General features: G+C 34.3%; 1 protein-coding gene across 1 annotated transcript in view; it reads left to right on the top strand.

Moving 5' to 3' along the window:
- LOC102805664 (cadherin-like and PC-esterase domain-containing protein 1) overlaps positions 1-27,776 on the top strand; it is a 39,452-nt gene extending 11,676 nt beyond the window's left edge. The window contains exons 2-19 of the mRNA XM_085497222.1: positions 3,228-3,429; positions 3,776-3,942; positions 4,399-4,483; positions 4,774-4,954; positions 5,235-5,409; positions 6,779-6,966; positions 7,111-7,183; positions 9,741-9,911; positions 10,159-10,263; positions 10,706-11,054; positions 11,323-11,512; positions 13,664-13,844; positions 14,606-14,729; positions 18,231-18,367; positions 21,182-21,504; positions 21,977-22,064; positions 24,377-24,523; positions 24,626-27,776. Of these exons, the coding sequence (XP_085353348.1) occupies positions 3,228-3,429; positions 3,776-3,942; positions 4,399-4,483; positions 4,774-4,954; positions 5,235-5,409; positions 6,779-6,966; positions 7,111-7,183; positions 9,741-9,911; positions 10,159-10,263; positions 10,706-11,054; positions 11,323-11,512; positions 13,664-13,844; positions 14,606-14,729; positions 18,231-18,367; positions 21,182-21,504; positions 21,977-22,064; positions 24,377-24,523; positions 24,626-24,823 (3,084 nt within the window). The 3' untranslated portion in view covers positions 24,824-27,776. The remainder of the gene's footprint in view (positions 1-3,227; positions 3,430-3,775; positions 3,943-4,398; positions 4,484-4,773; positions 4,955-5,234; positions 5,410-6,778; positions 6,967-7,110; positions 7,184-9,740; positions 9,912-10,158; positions 10,264-10,705; positions 11,055-11,322; positions 11,513-13,663; positions 13,845-14,605; positions 14,730-18,230; positions 18,368-21,181; positions 21,505-21,976; positions 22,065-24,376; positions 24,524-24,625) is intronic.

The raw sequence follows: 27,776 nt of genomic DNA, 5'->3' as shown, positions 1-27,776 counted from the left end.
CATGCAATTTTTTCTCCTACCTCTTTTCAACCCCTAGAAAATGCAATAATTCTAGCCTGAGGAGACACTCAGTAAATTTGCTCAGTTTGCATTATATAATTCAAATATTGTGAGTGTAACTTGGCATTGTAATAAAGTCAGGCTAGTCTCATTTAATACTAATATCTCAAGAGGCTGTCTGCTTCATTTAATCCCCTGTGACTAATGACATAATTAATAACAATAATAGAAAACCGCTTGTCCCTAAGGTTTATTAGCATGGTAAATTTGAATTTATTATGGCGTTATACATTATCTGTCTAACTCTATATCAACCTGATGTATGTACATGGTTTAGTACAGTCACAATATTGTATGACAGCTAGTGTTATGTCTTGTGTGTGAAATTTTGTAAGGTTCTATAGACAGATAGTGATGGTGACCTCATGCACCTCACCTTATCAATTCATACCAAAACAGTTATATTGAATTTACTCTAATGACTATTGATGGTAGTAATTATGTAATTACTAATTGTCTCATTAAAGTAATGATTAATGTATTCTTTTTATAACTTGCCATTTTCTGCTATATTATATATGAAAGCGAGGGCATGATGGGTATTCTTGTGCAGTGTATTGTACAAATTACATGCATTGTTTACTTGTGGCACCGAGAAAAGTTACTTGCTCTAAGCGTGAGACTTGTTGAGGGCATGTTTTTCTTTATATTTTTGTTGTCATGGCAATGACCATTTTTCACTTTCATAGTCATTTTCTATTTATCCAAAAATGTTAATTACTAACTCGTATAATTTTAGACTCAATGTATAATTTGGAATACATATATTTAAATATGAGCAGAATCACAACTTAGAAAGTCCTCACTTTGTGTTATGTTAAAGCATACCTGTGTTGACCTTAAACTCTCCTCTTTGGGATGTGATCAAAACACAATGCCTACTGTGTGGTCCATTTACAGTTTAAAGGATGAACCAATATTGCTAATTAAGGGATTGTACATCAGTGGTATTATATCACTCTCTAGTATTCTAGTTACAATGGAATACATCTTTATTTTATTACATTTTCATTACAACCATACAACCAAATATATATTGTTATTTTATTATGTTTTCATAACAATTCCCCACCCCGAAATGAACCAAGAAAGCACATTTATTGATTTGTCCCTAATTGGTAAGTAATTTATTGCTAGTTCATTAATAGCTTTAAATCTTGCTGTCAAACTAACCCAAGGTTGATTAATTAATTAAGTGTCACTTTACCTTGTATGATATTTCATAATGTCACATTCCTGTTTCAGACAGGATTATAAAACTGGCATAATTTTGAAACTCAAGATAACTATCAATGAAATTATCTTGGCATTGGTAAAATACTAGAGATGCATTCATAAAGCTTAGATGTCTTGCTAACTGTTTTTACAGTGGCTGTTTTTAAATATTTCAAAATTAAATTTGACAGTGTCAGCAGACAAATACATAATTAGCCAGCACCAGGTTTTGTGCAGCACAAAGGAACATAAAAAAAATAACATACATTCTTGTTCTATCATTTGTCTAGCATGAAAAGTATCTGTTTCAGTTTAGGAAGCCACAAAATCATTTAGATAAATCTTTTTTTTAAACTCTAGTAATCTATCTGCATGTGGAATATCATGTTTAGTGTCAAGTGACAAAGTCAGGTATATTAAACACAGCTGCATCTATCCTCTGCTGTCAATCACTATACAGGTCATCAATCCGACTTACATGCAACCTAATTTAAAATTAGGACAACAGTTGATTTAAGCATATTTCCATTTCCATCTATAGCTACATACTTTTGAGAATAATTGCGAAACACTCACTTACAGATATTTGACATACCTTTCTAGTCATCATTTTTTACCCATAACCAGATGTGTTCTTTAAAATGTGAAAACATCAATAACATTAATTTTTAAATTGGCATTTTGGCTGCAGGCAATTAGCACATTCCTAATTAAATTAGGAGCGGCATATTAGCATCTACAGTGCATGATAGCATCAGGGTGTGGGTTTTTACTACTTGCATGGGTAGCCATGTATGATGAAAGACCTCACATCAACAGATGGTATAGCAGTAGTGTACTCATGCATGTAGTACTATATCTGTACATGCACCACTGCATGGCTTTCATACTTTTATCAAGATTGTCCATCAGTTTTATTGTGTTTTTTGTATCTTGCTGTTACATTAATTTCATAAGTGCATTAATTCTGTTCAATATAAACATACATAGTCTAGGAAAGTTTATTAACATAATTTTACAATGTAATACCTTATAGTTGTTAGTGTTATATTTTATTTTTTATATCTGTATTTCTTGTTATTGTGTTGTTTTTTTTGTGTATGATTATTGACCATGGTTAATGTCTTTCCAATTCATTAATTTGAGTCAAATAAAATATACTATACTATACTACATACATGTTATCACTGAGACAGTACTCAGTCGCATCGACCTCCGCTGCACGTCTGTCGATATTCCTATAATTGTTTTCGTGCATACTTTGCAGTATCCTTGTAATAACCTCATAATACTACCGGGTACTAACCCATGATGTAATTTGTAAATCATGTTGCTACTTGTGGCGTCAAATAATAAAATCATGTATTATTATTATCATTAATCTGTATTGACTTTTGATTCTCTGGTTCAATGAAGTATCAAATGTAAAACAAAACTAAAAAAAAAAAACACATTTAATAAAAAATTATTGATGAGACAGCTAGAACTGCCTGGATCAGTTCTGCTCTCACTCAGGAACAAAAAACATTTTAGAAACCATACTGAAACGATGGCTAATTAATTCCCTGTGCCACTACCGGTATATACACTCATATCTTTGTGAATATCATATTTGGTTATCTCTTTTTATGCCCTGTGTTACATTTTTGTAACTCTTTTTTCATCTACAATTTTTGTAAACCATAAAGTGTGCTGTACATGTAGTATGTATGGTACCTCAAGAGGACTTATTATTTTAAGCTGTGTGAGATATGAAATGATGCATCATATATTAAACCATTTTGTCCCAGAAAACCATAGCAACCAATCTCCTTGTACATGGCAGTACAACTGAGATGTACTCACTGTAACTATGTAAATAAACAACACTACCATTTCAGGATTGTTGACTGGTACCCTACTTTTAATAGTTCATCAATAGTTCTTGCGTTTTTCTGTTCATATATTTTAAGATTGAAGAAAGACTTCTGCATCAAACAGACCAAGTGGAAGCCATAGTCAAGGTCAAAGGTCAACCCAATGTGATAAATCGGGATTTGCCAGTGTATGAACAAGCATTTAGTAAGCATGGATTTGAAGTGAAAACTGCCAGTGGTTATAAGTCTGCAGGTAGACTGGTTGAAAGCAATGGTACTGTGTATAGTGATAATGAAGGTGGGTTATATTGTTATATATGTGTGCTATATCATAATAATAATATCATCATTGATATCATAGAAATCTAAGATTAAACTTATTAAACACAGAACTTATTAACTTAGGTAGAATGATCTGCAATTATCACAAGTTATTACATTTGTATATAATTTTGCATGTGTCCATGTTACAACAATCTCTTTTGAGATAAAAAGAGTCCTTTTTTGGAATATCTGTATCCTGGAAGTTGGGTCTTTTGGTGGGATCCCTGTGTAAGGGGGTGTGTTATTAAAAAATAGGTCTGTTGACATGAAATATGAAAATTATAGATCACCAAGTGACATGTGGGTATTATGTTTTGTAGATGAGGCAATTGAAGAGGATATTGAGAGTCAGCAACAACAGCAACAGTTAATATCTAATAATGAATTGAAAGGATGGATGGTATTGTTATGTATGACATTTACTGATGGGGATAGCTCTACATGTCTTAGCCAATCATCATATGCGCACCTTGAACCATATCAAAAGGTAAATATTCATAGTCATGCTATGTAAGATGATTCATTTGTATACCACTTTCAAACACAGGATAAACTGTGTTCTCATAACCTCTCCCTAGAAATTAATACTATTACAATATTATTAAAATTAGAATGTTTGAAACGAAGAATAGTAAAATAAAACAAAACTGTATCATCACACCATTCTTCTGATGTCACGATGTCCAAAACAGATCTTTTTAATTTGAAATTAAAATCAAATCATATGTTACATTCACCAAATGATTACATTGTAAAAGTATACAAATGATGCCAAGCCTGTCTGTCTATCAGTATCATTGCTTTATGTGTATATTTGTCCCAATCTCTTATATTGAAGTACACTGTCCCCCAAAAAATTACTTCATAAAACAGTTTTACGATTGATTATACTCAAAGAATGAGATACACAATTTGTTCTACTTTATTTTCTATACTTGCCCAGGTAAATCGTATACCAGGTATTAGGAATACTCTTTGGAAGAAGGACAGTTTTTGCCTTATGATGGGAGCTGCAAGAAGACTTCCCTGTAAGTTGTAAAACTAAATTATTTGATTTAACACCAAAGGGGGGGGGATTCATAATTCACAGGAGAAGTGCTGAGAAGAAGATACAATTGAAAAGTCAAATTGACATTACCATATGTGTGGTCTTATTTTAAAAACATTCAAAAGTAATTTAAATGTTTACAAAACAATAAAAATGTCAGCACGGAAGATATAGTACAGAGCTTCATGTCATTGTCATCTGTTTGTGAGAAGTATTACACAGTACTGACATTTGACACTTTCAGAAATAAATTGAATTTCTCTTTAATAGCACTGAGGAAGAGTGAGTTATCACCACTATGTTGGGTTCTACCAACACAGTATGAACAGTTTCTAAGTGTAGCTGATGCCTTGGGTCCTGATGCTAAGTGGGTCTTCAAATCACCAAATCCAGGTGGAACTATACAAATATTACAACCTACTAAAGAAAAAGATTTTTCCAAAGTTAAACAGTAAGTCGTGTATTTTGATTGTAGAATTTTATAATTGGGATATACAGCCTGAGGGATAATCTTCTGTTAACTTGCCTGGATTCTTTTTTCCCGACACTCGCCTCCATGAGTTTTTGCTCTTAAACAAGTTGTATTGTATTTCGTCTGATATGTTAGTATGTCTGTTCACAAATTTAAATTCACCTTTTGTCTAGATATAGCGACATACATCTCAAGACTTGTGCTGTAACTGTGTAAGACTTGCACTATATTCTTTTCTTTTAATGTCTTTTTATTTTAGGTATAAAAACAAGAAATCCGTTGTTCAACAATATTTTGCCAATCCTCTGTTGATATTTGGTATGCCAGTGAATATAAGAGCCTACGTTTTAGTGAGCTCAGTGTCTCCACTTAGAGCATTTTTACACTCAGAAGGCTTAGTGCATTATAGACAAGACCAAAAAAGTTTTAAAAAGGTGGGTTTCAATATTAGGTCATCAACTGGTTTATGACTTTCATGCAAACTTGTTATTTTCAGTCAGATTGTTAGCATGTCCACATCTGTGTCCCTTTAAGCCAATGTTAGTGTAATACAGGTGTGAATATATTGGCATACTTACTTTGGCATGCTCGTTATGTAATTAGAAATAATTAGATCTATTTTTATGAGGCACACTTGTACTAGCGTTATGTCATGCACTAGAAACACCAGGGATTATATCCTGACATGTGAGACTGCGTTGTTACATACATTTTGTTTAATTTGTTTGGATAATTTTGTCATAATTTTGTCATAATTTTGTCTTGCGGCAAGTAATATAATTGGATGAAATAAATTGAAAGGTGTTTGCATCTTCTATCTTGTGCTTCTAATTTGAGGTCGGTTTGACCCAACTTGTTCCAATTGTGTAACGATCTGCTCAGCATGTATTTCGTTATGTCATTTAACGAACAAGAAGTATTAGCTATTGATGATCGCTGATATAAATCAATGATGCAATAGACAGAAATATATTATTAGTCAGTCAGCATTCTTGTGTATATTATCCCTGATACTGATTACACTCTTTATAAAAATGACACTGATGTGAATGCAAATTTTCAATTATGAGTTCTTTATCTTTTTAATTATTCTCCTCAACTTACATAGTACAGCATAGTACAAATAAAAGAGTTATTTTATATTTTGTTGGTCCATATTTAAAAAAAATTACTTGCAATAAAAATAAAAGAACTGTTTCAAAAGTAAACCAACAGAGTGAGGTCGCTGTTTATAATAAAAAGAATGTTCTAGTTATGAAAACCAGCAATGTGAAGTTATTTTGTTGCATATAAACAGGATTATCATCAAAGTAATAAGTACCCTAAAAAACATTTTTTTCATTTTATGCGTTGATGTACAAAATTGTAGGTCACAATAAAACAATCCGGCCAACTCAAGCACACTTTGTGCCACATGAGTAACAAAGTGTACTTGAGTTCATTATGGATTGGCAAAAGTTCATTATTAGTCCTTATTTAGGCAAAGTCTAAAAACAGGTGATGTACAATGATGCACCATCTTTTCACTGATGGGCTTACCCTGAAAATATATGTAGAGGCCATTCTGAATTGTTGGCTCACTGTCAACTGCTGAGGGCGCCTGTCTTTAAAGTGAAAACGGTCTACAGCTTTATAAGACTTCTTATAAGACGTGCTGCAATTTAGATTTTGATAGCGATTATAATGGATGATATACAGTGATACGTTAAATAATGTTTATAGATGAAGACAATTCTACATCAGCACTGGTGTGTTGTCTATATGTAAATGTTTTATTATTGACTTAAAAATGTTGTTTACTAGGTACCTAACAGAACCTGGTATTTTGCACAATTGAAGCAGTACTTGAAACATAATCATGGACCAGAAGCAGCCACAGTGGCATTCAAAAATATGGAATCTATCATAGTTCAGACTTTGTTGGTTGCAGAGTCTACGCTAGCAGCTCATTTCGCTGGATTTACAGACTTCCCATCAGATGATCTTTACAGGTGAGCTGCAGTCAGAACTAGATGTGAGGTTGAATATAAAAAATGATTTTAAATATACATTTTTTCAATTCCTGTATGTATACATTATCTTATGGTGAAACAATCCTGCAAATTTTATTATTGTTTTCTATGTTATTTTTTTAGATGTGGAAACTGTTTCCAATTATTAGGATTTGATCTTATATTCAATGCGTCCTTGCATCCTATAGTAGTGGAGGTAAGTCTCTGAAACACTGATCCTTTTTATCTCTATTTGGGCTCTAGCGTTGTTAATACCTGTCTGAGCATTGAGCAACTTTTCTTTTGTTTCCAAGAAAGTATTCAAATATTGTTTCTAATGCTTAATGACATCAAGGGTAGGACGATACAACACATCAGACTAATCCTTGTTTTTTTGTAGGTCAACGGTCAGCCTCACATGCAAGCATCTTCTACAGATGAAGGTACAACACATCAGACTAATCCTTGTTTTTTTGTAGGTCAACGGTCAGCCTCACATGCAAGCATCTTCTACAGATGAAGGTACAACACATCAGACTAATCCTTGTTTTTTTGTAGGTTAACGGTCAGCCTCACATGCAAGCATCTTCTACAGATGAAGGTACAACACATCAGACTAATCCTTGTTTTTTTGTAGGTCAACGGTCAGCCTCACATGCAAGCATCTTCTACAGATGAAGGTACAACACATCAGACTAATCCTTGTTTTTTTGTAGGTCAACGGTCAGCCTCACATGCAAGCATCTTCTACAGATGAAGGTACAACACATCAGACTAATCCTTGTTTTTTTGTAGGTTAACGGTCGGCCTCACATGCAAGCATCTTCTACAGATGAAGGTACAACACATCAGACTAATCCTTGTTTTTTTGTAGGTCAACGGTCAGCCTCACATGCAAGCATCTTCTACAGATGAAGGTACAACACATCAGACTAATCCTTGTTTTTTTGTAGGTCAACGGTCAGCCTCACATGCAAGCATCTTCTACAGATGAAGGTACAACACATCAGACTAATCCTTGTTTTTTTGTAGGTCAATGGTCAGCCTCATATGCAAGCATCTTCTACAGATGAAGGTACAACACATCAGACTAATCCTTGTTTTTTTGTAGGTCAACGGTCAGCCTCACATGCAAGCATCTTCTACAGATGAAGGTACAACACATCAGACTAATCCTTGTTTTTTTGTAGGTCAACGGTCAGCCTCACATGCAAGCATCTTCTACAGATGAAGGTACAACACATCAGACTAATCCTTGTTTTTTTGTAGGTCAACGGTCAGCCTCACATGCAAGCATCTTCTACAGATGAAGGTACAACACATCAGACTAATCCTTGTTTTTTTGTAGGTCAATGGTCAGCCTCATATGCAAGCATCTTCTACAGATGAAGGTACAACACATCAGACTAATCCTTGTTTTTTTTGTAGGTCAATGGTCAGCCTCACATGCAAGCATCTTCTACAGATGAAGGTACAACACATCAGACTAATCCTTGTTTTTTTGTAGGTCAACGGTCAGCCTCATATGCAAGCATCTTCTACAGATGAAGGTACAACACATCAGACTAATTCTTGTTTTTTTTGTAGGTCAATGGTCAGCCTCACATGCAAGCATCTTCTACAGATGAAGGTACAACACATCAGACTAATCCTTGTTTTTTTGTAGGTCAACGGTCAGCCTCACATGCAAGCATCTTCTACAGATGAAGGTACAACACATCAGACTAATCCTTGTTTTTTTGTAGGTCAACGGTCAGCCTCACATGCAAGCATCTTCTACAGATGAAGGTACAACACATCAGACTAATCCTTGTTTTTTTGTAGGTCAACGGTCAGCCTCACATGCAAGCATCTTCTACAGATGAAGGTACAACACATCAGACTAATCCTTGTTTTTTTGTAGGTCAACGGTCAGCCTCACATGCAAGCATCTTCTACAGATGAAGGTACAACACATCAGACTAATCCTTGTTTTTTTGTAGGTCAACGGTCAGCCTCACATGCAAGCATCTTCTACAGATGAAGGTACAACACATCAGACTAATCCTTGTTTTTTTGTAGGTTAACGGTCAGCCTCACATGCAAGCATCTTCTACAGATGAAGGTACAACACATCAGACTAATCCTTGTTTTTTTGTAGGTCAACGGTCAGCCTCACATGCAAGCATCTTCTACAGATGAAGGTACAACACATCAGACTAATCCTTGTTTTTTTGTAGGTCAACGGTCAGCCTCACATGCAAGCATCTTCTACAGATGAAGGTACAACACATCAGACTAATCCTTGTTTTTTTGTAGGTCAACGGTCAGCCTCACATGCAAGCATCTTCTACAGATGAAGGTACAACACATCAGACTAATCCTTGTTTTTTTTGTAGGTCAACGGTCAGCCTCACATGCAAGCATCTTCTACAGATGAAGGTACAACACATCAGACTAATCCTTGTTTTTTTGTAGGTCAACGGTCAGCCTCACATGCAAGCATCTTCTACAGATGAAGGTACAACACATCAGACTAATCCTTGTTTTTTTGTAGGTCAACGGTCAGCCTCACATGCAAGCATCTTCTACAGATGAAGGTACAACACATCAGACTAATCCTTGTTTTTTTGTAGGTCAACGGTCAGCCTCACATGCAAGCATCTTCTACAGATGAAGGTACAACACATCAGACTAATCCTTGTTTTTTTGTAGGTCAACGGTCAGCCTCACATGCAAGCATCTTCTACAGATGAAGGTACAACACATCAGACTAATCCTTGTTTTTTTTGTAGGTCAACGGTCAGCCTCACATGCAAGCAACTTCTACAGATGAAGGTTGGGCTAGTAATACAATCAAACAAAATGCAATAGATGATACTGTTAAAATGTTATTCTCAAAGACGTCAGTTGCTGAAGATGTGACTGAGGCATTAGAACAGTTAGATTCTAGTGTGGGCATTATGGTAGGTGTCTGTATTTCCTTGTCTCATTAAATTCATGATGACTGTAGTAGTCTTATAAGGCACTTAAACATTTCAAATACAGAGACAAATCAGCTACATTGAATTAAATATTTTAGCAGCTCATTTCAGATGCATGTACTGTGCATGGTGACAAATCTGCACATTAAATGTTGTAGTTAGAAAGGAGTTAGATGAAAAATGGGTATCTTCCATTTATTTTACATTTTATTTCTATCCTCATTTACAGGGTATAAACTGTCAGCCTTCTCATCAAATATGTCTTACAAATGAGGATCTACAATATTTATTAGATACAAGAAGAGAGACAGTCAATAAGGGCAGTTTTCAACAGGTAATAATCTTTGCTAGGGTGGTCATTATGGTTTATGAGTAATGCATGCATGTTAAAGTTTGATTTGAGACATGAATTGATATCTCAATAATAATGCTGTATTAGAAGCACATTATAGAAGTGCTCACTTTAAAATCATAGGACAAAATGGTCAAAATAAGACATTTCAATGATTTTGCATGTAATAAATACAATTTTTGCTTTATGTGTAAGATGTGCTTTTGATACAGTATTTGTACTTCATGCCTCCAATGCCTTTAACACACAGGAGTTCATTCTAAGCTTTCTTTGATTTTTGTCATGGTACATTCATCAAAAATATATATAACAGGACCTTAATAACTTTTTCAATCAGATTCAAAATAGACAAAAACAAGCTGTTCTTGAGCTACGTATAAAAAAAAAGTATCTAATTTAACAGTAAATTGCTTATCTTTCACAGCTATATCCATCCTATGACTGCACTAAGTACAGTTTATTATTAAAAGACTTACACAGACTTGGCAGTGTAATGAAGAATGAACCAGTAATGACATATTCATCCAATGTGCATCATAACACAGCAGAACTACACACTGTAATATCAACAATTGAACAATATTACTATTCTAAAGAAATGGAGAACAACAATGAGTTTGATGATCTGGGTCCTGAGAGTAACACAGAATTTCTCAACAGTACTGATAGGAGAAGATTTAAAAAAGAAGGATATATAGCTAATTTAATTGATAATGTGTTTGATGATGATCCTATAATAGATGTCAAGTACAAGAGACCGCCTTGTAGTGAAGGTAAGTGACCATCCTTACCAATGTAGTGTGTGTCTTGTAAGGAAGGTAAGTGGGAACCTATGCTAAACTTTGCATAATGAAATTGCAACTTTTTAGGTTATGTATCATGTCATTTTAGTGAGTAAATTGAAAGACCATCACACCACCTGTTGAAATATGATTATGCATTGTCTTCTGTATAAAACCTGACTCTAGAGGGCAGTCACATTGTATAAATGTGTCCATACTATACACATTATGAAGATACTTTTTTGTTCTTATGTTTCAGATAAAGGCACAATGCCATATTTAACTGGTTTATATATGGAATCTGGTATAACATTAAGTCCTACATTTGACCCTATAGTCACTGAGTATCGTGTAATAGTACCATATGACAGTGTTCTGATTAAAATCTGGGCATTTGCTGCCAGTTGTGATTGTGAGGCAAGATTGGATGATAAATATGGTCCAACAAGGTAACTATTATTGACCTGACTCTTTCCAGTCACAAGGAGGCAGTGTTTCCTTACTATTATAGATTTTATGAATTGAAGGTTAAGATATGGTGATCAAGTCAAAATCATTTTCATTGATGTACTGATCTATCATATTTGCATTTATTAACCAAATACTGTGGTTTTGTCTACATCAATACATTCACTAAACAGTGCAAAACAGGCTCACATGTCTTATTGTAGCTCCTGGTCAATTGCCTATCCATCTTCAAATCAATTATAATTGATATATCAATTATTTTCTACCAATCACAGGTCATTGACAATTCATGTCATCATGACTGACAGCTAACACTGTATGCAATGGACTAGTACATAATCCTGTCATGTGTACACTTTCTACCAATCACAGGTCATTGACAATTCATGTCATGACTGACAGCTAACACTGTATGTGATGCACTAGTACATAATCCTGTCATGTGTACACTTTCTACCAATCACAGGTCATTGACAATTCATGTCATGACTGACAGCTAACACTGTATGCAATGGACTAGTACATAATCCTGTCATGCGTACACTTCCTACCAATCACAGGTCATTGACAATTCATGTCATGACTGACAGCTAACACTGTATGCAATGGACTAGTACATAATCCTGTCATGTGTACACTTTCTACCAATCACAGGTCATTGACAATTCATGTCATCATGACTGACAGCTAACACTGTATGTGATGCACTAGTACATAATCCCGTCATGTGTACACTTTCTACCAATCACAGGTCATTGACAATTCATGTCATGACTGACAGCTAACACTGTATGTGATGCACTAGTACATAATCCTGTCATGTGTACACTTTCTACCAATCACAGGTCATTGACAATTCATGTCATGACTGACAGCTAACACTGTATGCAATGGACTAGTACATAATCCTGTCATGCGTACACTTCCTACCAATCACAGGTCATTGACAATTCATGTCATGACTGACAGCTAACACTGTATGCAATGGACTAGTACATAATCCTGTCATGTGTACACTTTCTACCAATCACAGGTCATTGACAATTCATGTCATCATGACTGACAGCTAACACTGTATGTGATGCACTAGTACATAATCCCGTCATGTGTACACTTTCTACCAATCACAGGTCATTGACAATTCATGTCATCATGACTGACAGCTAACACTGTATGTGATGCACTAGTACATAATCCTGTCATGCGTACACTTCCTACCAATCACAGGTCATTGACAATTCATGTCATGACTGACAGCTAACACTGTATGTGATGCACTAGTACATAATCCTGTCATGCGTACACTTCCTACCAATCACAGGTCATTGACAATTCATGTCATCATGACTGACAGCTAACACTGTATGCAATGGACTAGTACATAATCCTGTCATGTGTACACTTTCTACCAATCACAGGTCATTGACAATTCATGTCATGACTGACAGCTAACACTGTATGCAATGGACTAGTACATAATCCTGTCATGCGTACACTTCCTACCAATCACAGGTCATTGACAATTCATGTCATGACTGACAGCTAACACTGTATGTGATGCACTAGTACATAATCCTGTCATGTGTACACTTTCTACCAATCACAGGTCATTGACAATTCATGTCATCATGACTGACAGCTAACACTGTATGCAATGGATTAGTGCATAATCCTGTCATGTGTACACTTTCTACCAATCACAGGTCATTGACAATTCATGTCATCATGACTGACAGCTAACACTGTATGCAATGGACTAGTACATAATCCTGTCATGTGTACACTTTCTACCAATCACAGGTCATTGACAATTCATGTCATGACTGACAGCTAACACTGTATGTGATGCACTAGTACATAATCCCGTCATGTGTACACTTTCTACCAATCACAGGTCATTGACAATTCATGTCATCATGACTGACAGCTAACACTGTATGCAATGGACTAGTACATAATCCTGTCATGTGTACACTATGTGTAATCACATTTGCTGTTCTTATAAAACCATGCCACACTCTGAAATGCATGCAAAATAAGTATATGGCTGCCTCAATATTTGTGCATATTTTAAAAGCAGGCCCACTAATAATAGAGAAAATATTGTAATATGTTTGGTTTAATGTTTACAGAGCAGCAAACTATACTTTGGGTATTGGTGAGAATCGTGTTAGTATGCATGTAGTAGATGTCACTCATACAGAGCCATGGGTTATCAACACATATACTGTGTATGTATATAGAAAGAAGATATATGAAGATGAAGGTGTCTTTAATCCAGAATTACCACACCAAGTTTGTAGTCTAATACAGGTATTAATTCAATTCCTTTAGGTTGCTCAGTAAACTGATATACAACATGATTTTATTAATTTTAGAAAGTGCGCCCTCTAGTGGTTGTACTGCAAATTCTTATGATATAAAACCATCCAGTTGAACGGAGCATATGACCATAGTATAACAATGCAATGTTAGAAAAAAATCACTTTTATGTAGTTTTCTGTGATCGTTCAGAGATACAAGTATCTGACGTGCATTTCCTAAATGTTTTTAAACTGAATTCAGCCTGAGGCTGAATGAACTGAAAGACTGTTATGTTCCATATAGCTTTTAACAACACAGTCAAAGATGATTTTTGTGACTCAACTTTGACTGCACTCAAGTGAAATTCAGCTGTGAGCCAAGGAGCAGTCACTACTACTGGATCACTTAATTTTATGTGAGCCAAAGGGTTGTACGTGACTTATATTTTGGAATGCAGCACATAAACTGCTACCCAGCGGTAGAATTATGCCATTCATGTATTACCATTTTTGTTACTTTCTGGCTGATCTGACGACTGCATGGGTGGAAGTAGGTGTATGCCTGGATTTGTCACTGTAGCAAATGTAGCAGCACTCTTCAACACAGAGGGCGTTTTCTACCAACATGCATAGCTTCCTAGTTTTTGAGAGTATAGTGACAATAGTCAGGGTGTGATACAAATCTCTTGTGTATCATTATTGTAATGATTGTGTCTATATGGTGACATACTGTTATATTATTATTGATCTCAAATATCTTTTTGTCTGTAGGAGTGTGATCTACGTGTGAATCCATATGATAAATGTGGTCTACAGATTATACCTGATATGACTTGGATTCATTTACAGTCACAGTTTTCAACATTACCACCATGTCAATCTGGTGATGTCCCAGGTAATATATTACAATTAATTATTTATTTAAATTAAAATTGCCATATTAGGAATGCTTCTATGAGAGGCATATAATGTGTGTTGTGATGGGACGTACTTCAAGTCGACAGACTTCGTACAGTTCAGTATTTTACTTACATGTGCATGCATGATTGCAGAATACAGGTTATACATATTGTAATAGTCACCAAGTCTAGGACTGCTTACTACAATCAAAGCTGACATCTCAGTCCTTTCAGAGATGCTGGTGTGCATTGTACTGCATGTGATGCCCCTATTTTGCTATGGTGCAATCAAGTTATCGTGATACAATAGTTTGTCCATGGAGCTATGTAAGCATACCGGTACTTCAATATGAATATTGTACCATATCAATATAATTATAACTCTTCTTTCTTCAATGTTCAATAGGAAGGGGGGGGGTTGCATAAACCAGAAACAGTTTGATAATGCTAGACAATGCTGAAGATGTCATGCCTGTTACTAAATGTATGCATACTAGCACTATCTGAATCAGCTCAGTAATACAATTTGACTAATTTGTACATCTCTTTCTCATTACCCTGTACATGTGGTGTTTTGATTCTACTGTTTCTGACTAGATATGTTTATAATTGTAGTATACATATGCAATTAATTACCACCATGTTAGCACCATATATGGGACATTACTTCAAGTCCAATGCTTGGCCAATACCTCAGGACAATTCATTCTTATTATTACTAATGCACTTTACAAGTTCACACTTCAACTCTATGGAGTTTGTTATTAAAATAGAATAATGCTTTATTGACACCGTAAAGAAAATATTATATTTCTTTTTTGGTTATGTACATCAATGAAGTTGAAAAATTGAAATGAAAAATTGTAATGTAAAAATTGTAATGTAAATAGAAAACATATTAATGTATTAAGTAAAAAATATATAATTTAAATAGCAACATTAGACTATACTACTAGTATTTGATTGAAATTCAAACTACCATATTAAAATTTTATAATTGATATAGCACCTATCTTTATTCATTTGTATGCCCTATTACATGATTCACTCCTATTTCCAGTGAAAAAATGTTATTGCTCTGTCAAATCAACCAAATTATAGTCTTGAAACTATTTCATTAAGTCAACTTCAGTGGTTCTATAAAAACAGTTGGAGTAAATGTGAATCTTTTAACTGGATGGTACATTCTTAATTACACTGTCAGCAACACATTTTGTCACAACACTTCAGAATGATTGAGTTGTGTGGATTGTGAGACTTAGATCATAATATAATGGTTATACTGATGCTGTTCTTGTGATCATGGAGTTGTGTGGATTGACTGGTGAGACTTAGATCATAATATAATGGTTATACTGAAGCTGTTCTTGTGATCATGGAGTTGTGTGGACTCACTGGTGAGACTTAGATCATAATATAATGGTTATACTGATGCTGTTCTTGTGATCATGGAGTTGTGTGGATTGACTGGTGAGACTTAGATCATAATATAATGGTTATACTGAAGCTGTTCTTGTGATCATGGAGTTGTGTGGATTGACTGGTGAGACTTAGATCATAATATAATGGTTATACTGAAGCTGTTCTTGTGATCATGGAGTTGTGTGGATTGACTGGTGAGACTTAGATCATAATATAATGGTTATACTGAAGCTGTTCTTGTGATCATGGAGTTGTGGGGATTGACTGGTGAGACTTAGATCATAATATAATGGTTATACTGATGCTGTTCTTGTGATCATGGAGTTGTGTGGATTGACTGGTGAGACTCAGATCATAATATAATGGTTATACTGAAGCTGTTCTTGTGATCATGGAGTTGTGTGGACTCACTGGTGAGACTTAGATCATAATATAATGGTTATACTGAAGCTGTTCTTGTGATCATGGAGTTGTGTGGACTCACTGGTGAGACTTAGATCATAATATAATGGTTATACTGAAGCTGTTCTTGTGATCATGGAGTTGTGTGGACTCACTGGTGAGACTTAGATCATAATATAATGGTTATACTGAAGCTGTTCTTGTGATCATGGAGTTGTGGGGATTGACTGGTGAGACTTAGATCATAATATAATGGTTATACTGATGCTGTTCTTGTGATCATGGAGTTATGTGGATTGACTGGTGAGACTCAGATCATAATATAATGGTTATACTGAAGCTGTTCTTGTGATCATGGAGTTGTGTGGATTGTGAGACTTAGATCATAATATAATGGTTATACTGATGCTGTTCTTGTGATCATGGAGTTGTGTGGATTGACTGGTGAGACTTAGATCATAATATAATGGTTATACTGAAGCTGTTCTTGTGATCATGGAGTTGTGTGGACTCACTGGTGAGACTTAGATCATAATATAATGGTTATACTGAAGCTGTTCTTGTGATCATGGAGTTGTGGGGATTGACTGGTGAGACTTAGATCATAATATAATGGTTATACTGATGCTGTTCTTGTGATCATGGAGTTATGTGGATTGACTGGTGAGACTCAGATCATAATATAATGGTTATACTGAAGCTGTTCTTGTGATCATGGAGTTGTGTGGATTGACTGGTGAGACTTAGATCATAATATAATGGTTATACTGAAGCTGTTCTTGTGATCATGGAGTTGTGTGGACTCACTGGTGAGACTTAGATCATAATATAATGGTTATACTGAAGCTGTTCTTGTGATCATGGAGTTGTGTGGACTCACTGGTGAGACTTAGATCATAATATAATGGTTATACTGAAGCTGTTCTTGTGATCATGGAGTTGTGTGGACTCACTGGTGAGACTTAGATCATAATATAATGGTTATACTGAAGCTGTTCTTGTGATCATGGAGTTGTGTGGATTGACTGGTGAGACTTAGATCATAATATAATGGTTATACTGATGCTGTTCTTGTGATCATGGAGTTGTGTGGATTGACTGGTGAGACTTAGATCATAATATAATGGTTATACTGATGCTGTTCTTGTGATCATGGAGTTGTGTGGACTCACTGGTGAGACTTAGATCATAATATAATGGTTATGCTGATGCTGTTCTTGTGATCATGGAGTTGGTACAAGTATCAGAATAATTTTAAATATTGAATTCCAAGTTTAATTTGCTTTATGGTGACATTCCATGTAGTATGAATTATGAATTGGGGGAGATTGTTTTTAAAGAGGTACGACAATTTCTTAAACATCTTTGTAAACACAGAAATGAAAGTTTTATGAATTCATCATAAGATTTATTATCAACTTTGTAAACACAGAAATGAAAGTTTTATGAATTCATCATAAGATTTATTATCAACTTTAATTTTTATTCAATCTCAGATATGTATGGTTTTTCTCTTTTCTTTTGTTTCTTTTGTTTGGTCTTGTTGCTGTTCCAAAGGCTTAATAATAATAATAATAATAATAATAAAAATAATTATTATTATTATTATTATTATTATTACAAGCAAAAATATTCTATTTTACACAAACACTTTACAATAATATTTATTACAGGTCACTGGCTTCTTCCGTGTTCTCGCTGCGATATACGTGGATCTTGCTACTGGAAACATGCTGAATGGCACCCATATCAATGTCAACATTATAAAATGCCAAGAGATAGATTAAAACAATGTCTGGCTGGTAAAAAGGTATGTAAACATTAGATTTATTTCGATAGCCCAACTCTATGTGACAGACTAGTGCCCTAATCATCTGATTCTACATGCACTGTGTTTTATTTGGCAAAAATTATACCAATATTTAAAAATTATTAAATTTGACAGTAATACAGTGTGCGACTAAGCATGTATGTAATAAATGTTTTGTAATAGAAACTTTTATAAATTCATGACTGTCATTGAATTTCCAATTATTAGTGTGAAATTATACCAATTATAAATTAAAGTGTAACTGAATTGGGCCACTCGAAGCTCAAAGGTGACGGGAGAGGGGGGCGTGGCCCGATTTTGGAATATCACTGACCCAATTTATATACCCTTTTCACTTGATTTTTTTTCATAATGTTGTTTATAAATAAATTTTGCACACAAAAAAAGTCAATCGTCCCAATTCAGTAACACTTTAATGTTTATGAGTAATAGTTTAACATCAACCAATCAGTGAACACTTTTAATTCCAATAAGTTGATGGTCGTAGACACGACATCACATTTGTATATGATTAAAGATTTGTGTGCACAGTATGGAAGTAGACAATGTTGAGCTCTCAATTAAATATTTAAATTTGAATGAAAGCTGATGACCAATTTATATACATATCTATGTTTTTATAACTTTAAGATACAGGTCATTTGGGCAGTGTACTTTGAGGTTTTTAAAAGGATACTACAAAGTATGCATGAAGACAGTACAGTGGAAGTATTGAATGATGTGACACAGTATACACTGGTTACTATCGTACTTCATTTTAGTGTGCAATACTGACATGATAAACTACTAGAAATGAGCTTGGGGCAGGTTTTTCCATTGCACTGCTAACATTCCCACATCACTTATCACCTAGTCCTGGTAGAACATATCCAATTATACTTCCTGTGTCCTCTCTTGATACTCAGTGTACTTTACATTAGTATGATGTTATACAATAAAAACAATAGCAACCTTAGTATTGTAGTTGTAATGTATCTGGCTATAATGTGATATCAAAAGCTGCTTGGTATGAAAGAGTACTTGATAAGTCTTAAGTGTTATGGAGTGGTGTTTCAGTGTTTGGTACAGTGTTGAGTGCTGTGGTACTTGGTAGAGTGGTTATTCTGCACTGTCTGGAGTACGAACTGTCCCAGTTGAATAGTATTAATTGGTCTCATATGTACTGCTGTGATCAATTACACTGATGTGTTACTCATGTGCACTTTTAAATATATCTCAGATAAGATGAAAAAATAAAAACAATACTACTGACATCATATTCATATTTTATTCATATCCTTTCAGCACTCTAATAATTTAAGTCTCTTGTAGTTCAAATCTTCTCAGTTAGTCCAGTACTTGACTAGTGTCAGACATCTGTAGAAAAAATTGGTTCTTGTATATCCTTGGATTTTACACATTCTAATTTTTACAGTAGTGGGTATGCAAGTTTATTGTGTTGAAAGTCAATTTGTAAACCACCCCTCAATTCTCCATAAACACCACTCAAATCTTCAAAACTTTCTAAATGGTTCATCCTTTATAGTGAACACCTTTTCTTGGATTTTGTCAAATATAGCAGTCTTAATTGCACAGATAATTATAACACATTGGAACCAGTACATTGTATACAACTATTGTAGAATACTTTCTTTTATCTGGAATAAATTTTTTCGGAAAAGACAAAACAGGGTCAATGCATATTTAGTCTGAAACAGGGTCAATGAATACGCCTCTGAAATAGGGTCAATGAATACTTACTTAATGAAAGCTTACTCTGAAATGGGGCCAATGAATACTTACTCTGAAACAGGGTCAATGAATACTTACTCTGAAACAGGGCCAATGAATACTCCTCTGAAACAGGGTCAATGAATACTCCTCTGAAACAGGGTCAATGAATACTTACTCTGAAACAGGGTCAATGAAACAGGGTCAATGAATACTTACTCTGAAACAGGGTCAATGAATACTTACTCTGAAACAGGGTCAATGAATGCTTACTCTGAAACAGGGTCAATGAATACTTACTTAATGAAAGCTTACTCTGAAATGGGGCCAATGAATACTTAATCTGAAACAGGGTCAATGAATACTTAATCTGAAATGGGGCCAATGAATACTTAATCTGAAATGGGGCCAATGAATACTTAATCTGAAATGGGGCCAATGAATACTTAATCTGAAATGGGGCCAATGAATACTTACTCTGAAACAGGGTCAATGAATACTCCTCTGAAACAGGGTCAATGAATACTCCTCTGAAACAGGGTCAATGAATACTTACTCTGAAACAGGGTCAATGAATACTTACTCTGAAACAGGGTCAATGAATACTTACTCTGAAACAGGGTCAATGAATACTTACTTAATGAAAGCTTACTCTGAAATGGGGCCAATGAATACTTAATCTGAAATGGGGCCAATGAATACTTACTCTGAAACAGGGTCAATGAATACTTAATCTGAAACAGGGTCAATAAATACTTAATCTGAAACAGGGTCAATGAATACTCATCTGAAACAGGGTCAATAAATACTTAATCTGAAACAGGGTCAATGAATACTCCTCTGAAACAGGGTCAATGAATACTTAATCTGAAACAGGGTCAATGAATACTCATCTGAAACAGGGTCAATGAATACTTACTCTGAAACAGGGTCAATGAATACTTAATCTGAAACTGGGTCAATGAAATCTTACTCTGAAACAGGGACAATGAATACTCCTCTGAAACAGGGTCAATGAATACTTACTCTTACAGTCACTTCCATTAAACAAGTAGGTTCATATTCAAACATTTTTAATTCCAGATTTTATTTATTGGAGATTCAACCAATCGTGGTATCATGTATTATTTAATGGAAGAAGTCAATGGTACATTGATGCAGTGGGATAAAACACATAACATCAAAGTTCATAATAACGTGAATGATGACAAAACCTTAGTGAGTTTTGCCTACTACCCACAGTTCTGGTTACCCTCCAATCAAAGACCTGTATTTGATAAAGCTTTGTATCAACTACTACAGAAGACACTGCCTTTGGAGAATAGTACCAACACAGTATTGGTTGTTGGTGGTGTACACTGGTTAGCAACTCACCACCTTAATGTTGTTCAGCAATCATTAGAAAGGTAAGTATTGATTGAGTTCTATTACCCTGGTTAGCCTAGGATATGGATTTATGTATTCACCTTAATATGTTGTACAGTAACTGTTAAGGAGGGTCTGACATTCATGCCCTGGTCAGATTGTTTAAAAAAATGCAAGAATCTTAACTATTATGCAATTTCAATAGTCAATCATTTTTAGCTGTGACCTGTGATGTTATTCATGTGAAAATAAGCATTAAAGACTATGTAAGTCTTCCCTGGGACTGTGGAATTATTTATACATGCTGATTAATCTTTTGTTTTACATTGTACTTTTGTTTTTCTGTGCAATCTATTAAATGAAACATACTTATATCATTGATTCTGATTAAATGAAACATACTTATATCATTGATTCTGATTAAATGAAACATACTTATATCATTGATTCTGAGATATTACTGGTATTGATAATCCTGAACACTAACTTATTATAAATTTATTTTCAATTCAGGGAAGGCTTGACTGGAATTAAGAAAATAATGAAAGGTCTAGGTTCTGGTTTTCATCAACCAATAGAAGGAGTACATTGTCTATCATTAGTAAGTGTAAATAAGTTCTATCATTCTTACCAAGCTCAGTTTTGTCAACATGCATAATTATTTTTTGTGCAGTAAAAATACAAGTCAGTTTCAGATAAATTCAGCAGTATTTGTAGAAATCTTCAAAACTATTTTACAGTGAGACCTTTTTGAGCACCAAATAGACTGCATAAATGTTTATTAAAGTGACAATAGCTATGATTTTGAACATTTTTCTGTTTAAATATATAAACACATCGAAATGACCAAATCTCACCAAAATATTGTTTTAGACATAATTGCATGGAAAAAAATGACCGCACCCAAGGGTATATCACATAAAATATGATGTCGAAAATAACGGTCAAGTAGGCGCCATCGTTAAAGTCAGTCACTTACACAATGGGAAGTGACACATAAAATCATCAGTGAGAGGGCACCCGGTAATTTGTCATCTTGTACAGTAATCCCTGAGGTTCACTTGATGAAACTGGATTTCAATAGATGGCGAACGTACATCACTGATATAGTGTATATACTATGCTTTCAATGTCCACATTTCTGTGATCACCTTTACAAATTGATACTAATGATACAGGAAATGTTTTATTAAAAATAAAAATCAGAGGAAAAGCAATTGATAGTTACAGCTATTGCCACTATACTGTTATATATTTACATACACCTGTACCCCCATACCACGTAGGCAATAACCAAGGAACTTTGCAACATTCCCAGACACTTTCCTGGGCACTTGATTAAGCTTATATTAATAATATTAGCATTGAGTGTTGCGTTCTACATTGCTTGTGTAATGGGATGTCCCATTGCCAGAAAACTTATTGCCCAGTCAATCTTTTCCTACAATCCTTACTTTTAGTTTCATCTTCATACTGTAACCATATACCAGTTTCAAATATTCTTCAGATCTGAGACGAAATTCAATAAACTCAACGATTTCTTGTGTAGACTTTAGTCGATGATGTCCGCTACTCCAGCCAAAACGTATCCTACCGATGCGACGGAAATGCCACACAATCCCTCAAACTGTTGCCCTTTCTAGTCTAAAGTGTCCGATATCAACAATGAATAAAACATTGTTTGATAAATGAAAACTTACAAGTTATAATAGTTGAACCCATCTGAAACCCTGGTTCGTTGTTTTGATTAACTGTCAGGTGAGTATATATGTAACTTTATTGCATCTACAATGGTCACTGGATTTTCTAGAAAAGTGTCTGGGGATGTTGCAAAGTCCCTCGGTCAGGTCATTGCCTACCAGGTGCGGGAGTTAGGTGTATGTAAATATCTTGCACCCACTGACTATTTTGATTTTAATAAACAATACACAAGATTTGGAATAGACAGACTGTATTGACTATACATGTATAACTATTTAATTTTCAACTACTTGTAGTCAGTTATAACTAGCATTGGTATCATGTTTCTTGATGTAGAAAATCTCATTTGTCATCGTGTATAATTGCCTCAGTAATGGAACCATCCCATTTCACAGTTTTGATGACTATTGTTAGACATTTTGTGCAAGTATTTTCCATCACTGACTTCATTACCCTCCCCCTTGTTGTCAGCAGTTCTAGTGTTGACTCATTTTGCTGGCATGTCAATGATAAAGTGTGTCATTTTCATGACCTAGACAAATAAAAATAGTTAAATTATTTACTGGTGATGATTGACCGTTAGTAGATAGTTGTAAAATGTTAGGGCTTAGTGAATACACTACATGCTTTATTAGCCTCACTACGGTGCAATAAATGACAGCACAGACAATGTCTTTCAATATATCATAGTCAGCCTGCTTAGTGAAAACTATCTCAAGGCTACCACATAACATCTGTTTCTCTTCCCTGATGTTAGCCACTGCTACATACTGTTCTGTGTTGCTGTGAGTTTGGTCAAAGTACTGTCACATGCACTATGATATTTGCAGTGCTGATCACATGACCATGGTGAAATACAAGGTTTTAATCACACCTGTTTCATTTTGATTGAACAAACAACACGTATATGCAAGTGTTGTGTGACTGTTATTTTTGTATCCTCCAAAACAAGCAAGACATATAGCTGGCTGTGCACCTGATATAAACACCTGTTTTAATTTGAGTTGAGGAACTCGTTTTTGGGGTCACTTCACTTAAACCCAATTGTATTGTATTGGACATACTTTGATTACATGACTTGCATAATGATATGCTATGGTCACGAAATATCCTCTTATGCATGACTTGTCTGAGCTGTCAAGGCAGCAACCTTTTGTTCAAAATTAAATAAACATCAAACCCATTTACAAATTGTGTCCTTTTTAATTTCAGCAAGAACAACGTAAATTATTAATCCATAACTCAGGACTTCATGACTATGCTGTAGATCTTGGCTATGATGTGGTGGAAACATTAAATATTACAATGGCTCGTTACAAAGACTTCTTACAAGGAAAATGTGCATGCCACTTTCATAAGGTGAGATTTAGATATTCATATCCTCCATATCTTGAAATAAATTCAAAGGCGTTGTTTACACACAAAATACAACTTGATGGTATCATTGTTGCATTTCCACAGGTGAGGGAGGTCGGAGTGGATGAGCTGAAGCCAACCACCAAGACACCAGAGTTTTATGTTGCTAAGAAACCAGCTATGTATGACATAGAGGGCATAGAAGGAGAAGAAGATTATGATAGACCTGTGTATTACCACGTAGATGGGGATATCAATGCTCTTTATTCTGAAATACTCATTAATAGAATATGCGCTGCATGAGATGGTTACTATGGTAACATATTATTGTTGCTGTGCTACTAGATGAATATTTTGAATTTGTTTGATGGAAATGAAATGAAACAATGATTGTAACCACAGCAACAAATAAGATTATGAAATCAGACCCAGGTGTATAACGAGTTAATATTGTGTTATGAGAACCATATATTTGAGATTTGAGATTATTACCATGTTTTATTACGCTGGCGTAAGTTGCATCTAATAATTAAAAAGATAACGATGTGCGTTCACACCAGCATTATTTACAAGAGACATAAATATGACTCACAGATAGGTAATGTTTTGTATCACAACAAGTACTTTTGTCTTTTGTGTACTTTTTTAAACAAGTAATAATAGTAGACAATTCAAAGCATTGTAAAATGTCATAATGATATAAATATAAACTTTTTGGATTGAATTTAGCAGTATATTTGAACAATTATTTTAACAATATGGCCTGAACCTGAAAATCCAACACATATTGTGAGTACCTACTTTGGAGTAAGATAAACATAGATACATTTGACTGTGCACGCTCACATTCAGCTTAGAATACCAATGCACTTACAATACTTTTTTGACAATGATTTCCGGTGTGCCCCCATGCGAAGGGAAGCCATATTAACTCTGTCATATTTCAGCTTCTTCACATCAGCATATGTATTCACATCTCTTGTAAAGACACTCCACGCGGTAAACGAGTGAAAGGCAAAGACAAGTTTATTGAGAAAAAAAACGACTTACAGAGACAAATTACAAAACTAATAAAATTACAATTCAATAAAATACACTTCATTAAACTACAAAATTGGACACTTCTTCCCACCAAGACAGCACATGCTCCCTGAGCAATGGATTTATTTATTACCCCGGTACATAATAGTTACACTGGTGCTGTTACCCACCTTCAAGGGAGCTTAAATTCCACAATAATAAAGCCACTTTATGCTGCATAGCAGTCGTAATGTGTTCACATCTGTTTTTAGCTTGACTGTCAACTTTGTTGAGTGGAGCTAATCATATTACTGATTGTCCGGTGAAAACTACAATTCTTATTGCTTTTATACTTGGTATATGGTATATTGGATGGATTTCTCTTTGATTTGTTCATTTCATGATGATATCTTTAATTCTCTAATTTTGATAAATATTCTTGTCATTTTTGGTAAAATGTAATATTTTCGACTTTAAAACAGTTCATCCAATTGCTTTATTTGTACACGTATGTACTTCGTGTGGACTTGTCTAAGATTTATTCAGATTGCTTGTGAAATGTGCATTGCTAACAGCGTATCTCAGCAGAAATGCTGCTTGTTTCTTATGTCACTGCAAGTTACACTGGTACAAGGAGAAATAAAAAACAGATGTGAACAAGATATATATCACTGCCAATTTATTATCACACTATTTAGATAAAAAGTTCAAAACTTTCTATAAATAGAAATTAATTGAATTCAATGCTTTTGCTTTAAAGAAAAAAAAGTTGTTGAGTTGGTATATGATAGAGCACTGAAATGCGCTTCCTTAAATGCTATTTCATCATAAATCAATTTTGTGTCCTGGAACATTATGCGCAAAGAAACACATTTACCGTATATTGTTTATTTAAAAACAGCTAATATAAACACAAATAACAAAAGTTATGGCAGAAATTGTTTAAAGCAGATTGAAAAAGGAAAAAAAGTCACGATAAGAGATTGCATCTAGTAATTATGAGACAAGTCAGCAAAAATGGCGCTAATAAAAAACTGCCTTATAACAATTTGTCTTTTTTTTTTATTTACTTCCAAACATTTTCCTCTATACTATTATTTTTCTGTGACTTTTTTTATCATGCACCACAGAATTAGCTGTACTTTAATCATTGAAGGTTATTGAGCAATAACTGATTAATAATGTCAATAAACTACTAACTCAATTAACTTGATAGATCCTGTTATTTACACTGAATACATATGGTGTGACTTTGAGACCCAAAACCAATATAGTCTCAGTGAATGAATTAATACATCACAATTGGCAGTTTATAGTGAAGTAAAATTTAAACAGCATGAGCAACTGATATGAAATAAGGTGGCTATGCAATTTAGTAGTAGTGTTATTTATATTATTTTTGCCAACAAGGTCATTAGACAGAAGTAACCAGAATCTCTTGACTCTTGTTTTTAAGTCGTATTAACACATGGTGCTTTATCACAGAACAGGAAACTGTGTACTTGCCTGTAGCATTAAATGTCTCTATACAATTACTGTACACAATAAACTGAAATTACCACTGACATGTTTTCTTTACTGCGATATCAACATTCTGGAATAGTTGAATGTCTGAAATAAGGTGGTTACTATGTGAATTAATCAGGTGTTGATCGCTGAAATTTCTAAGAATTTATTAAATTTTATTGTAATTATTGACTTATTAAGATATATATATGTATTACTGTTACACCTTGGTTTTTTGTCAACTACAAGAAAAGAAAGCAGTTATAAGTGATCGTAACAATCGTATTCATAAATAATTCATTTAGCGTTGCTTATATTATTCTAGTCTATCATGTGAAGTTTTCACTAACATGTTCAAATTGAACTAACTACTATCTGCTCTTTTAGAAACACATCTCCATAATAGAGGTCAACTCACACTGAACCATTATGTCAGTGTACACCAAATTATCATGATATTAAAGTAAAAGTAGGCACCTAAATATTGACTCTAGAATAATTGTGTATTTAATACTGTACAGCTTCTTATCTTGAGGCATATGAAATATTGGAAATAGTTTATTTTTTAAGAGTATATAGGAATTATTGTTTTGTATATTTAGCAGTAATTTGGTGAAGAGCTTTACATTTTAATATGTCATCATATATAGTTATGTGGAATGGATATGAGATTTAATATATATATATTATAGTTATTTGTTATTATTAAAATTCAGTATTGATTGAGGTA

This window comes from Saccoglossus kowalevskii, chromosome 3 (assembly GCF_978046115.1).
Source record: "Saccoglossus kowalevskii chromosome 3, keSacKowa6.1, whole genome shotgun sequence".
Lineage (NCBI taxonomy): Eukaryota > Metazoa > Hemichordata > Enteropneusta > Harrimaniidae > Saccoglossus > Saccoglossus kowalevskii.
This window is presented reverse-complemented; position numbering and strand designations above follow the sequence as displayed.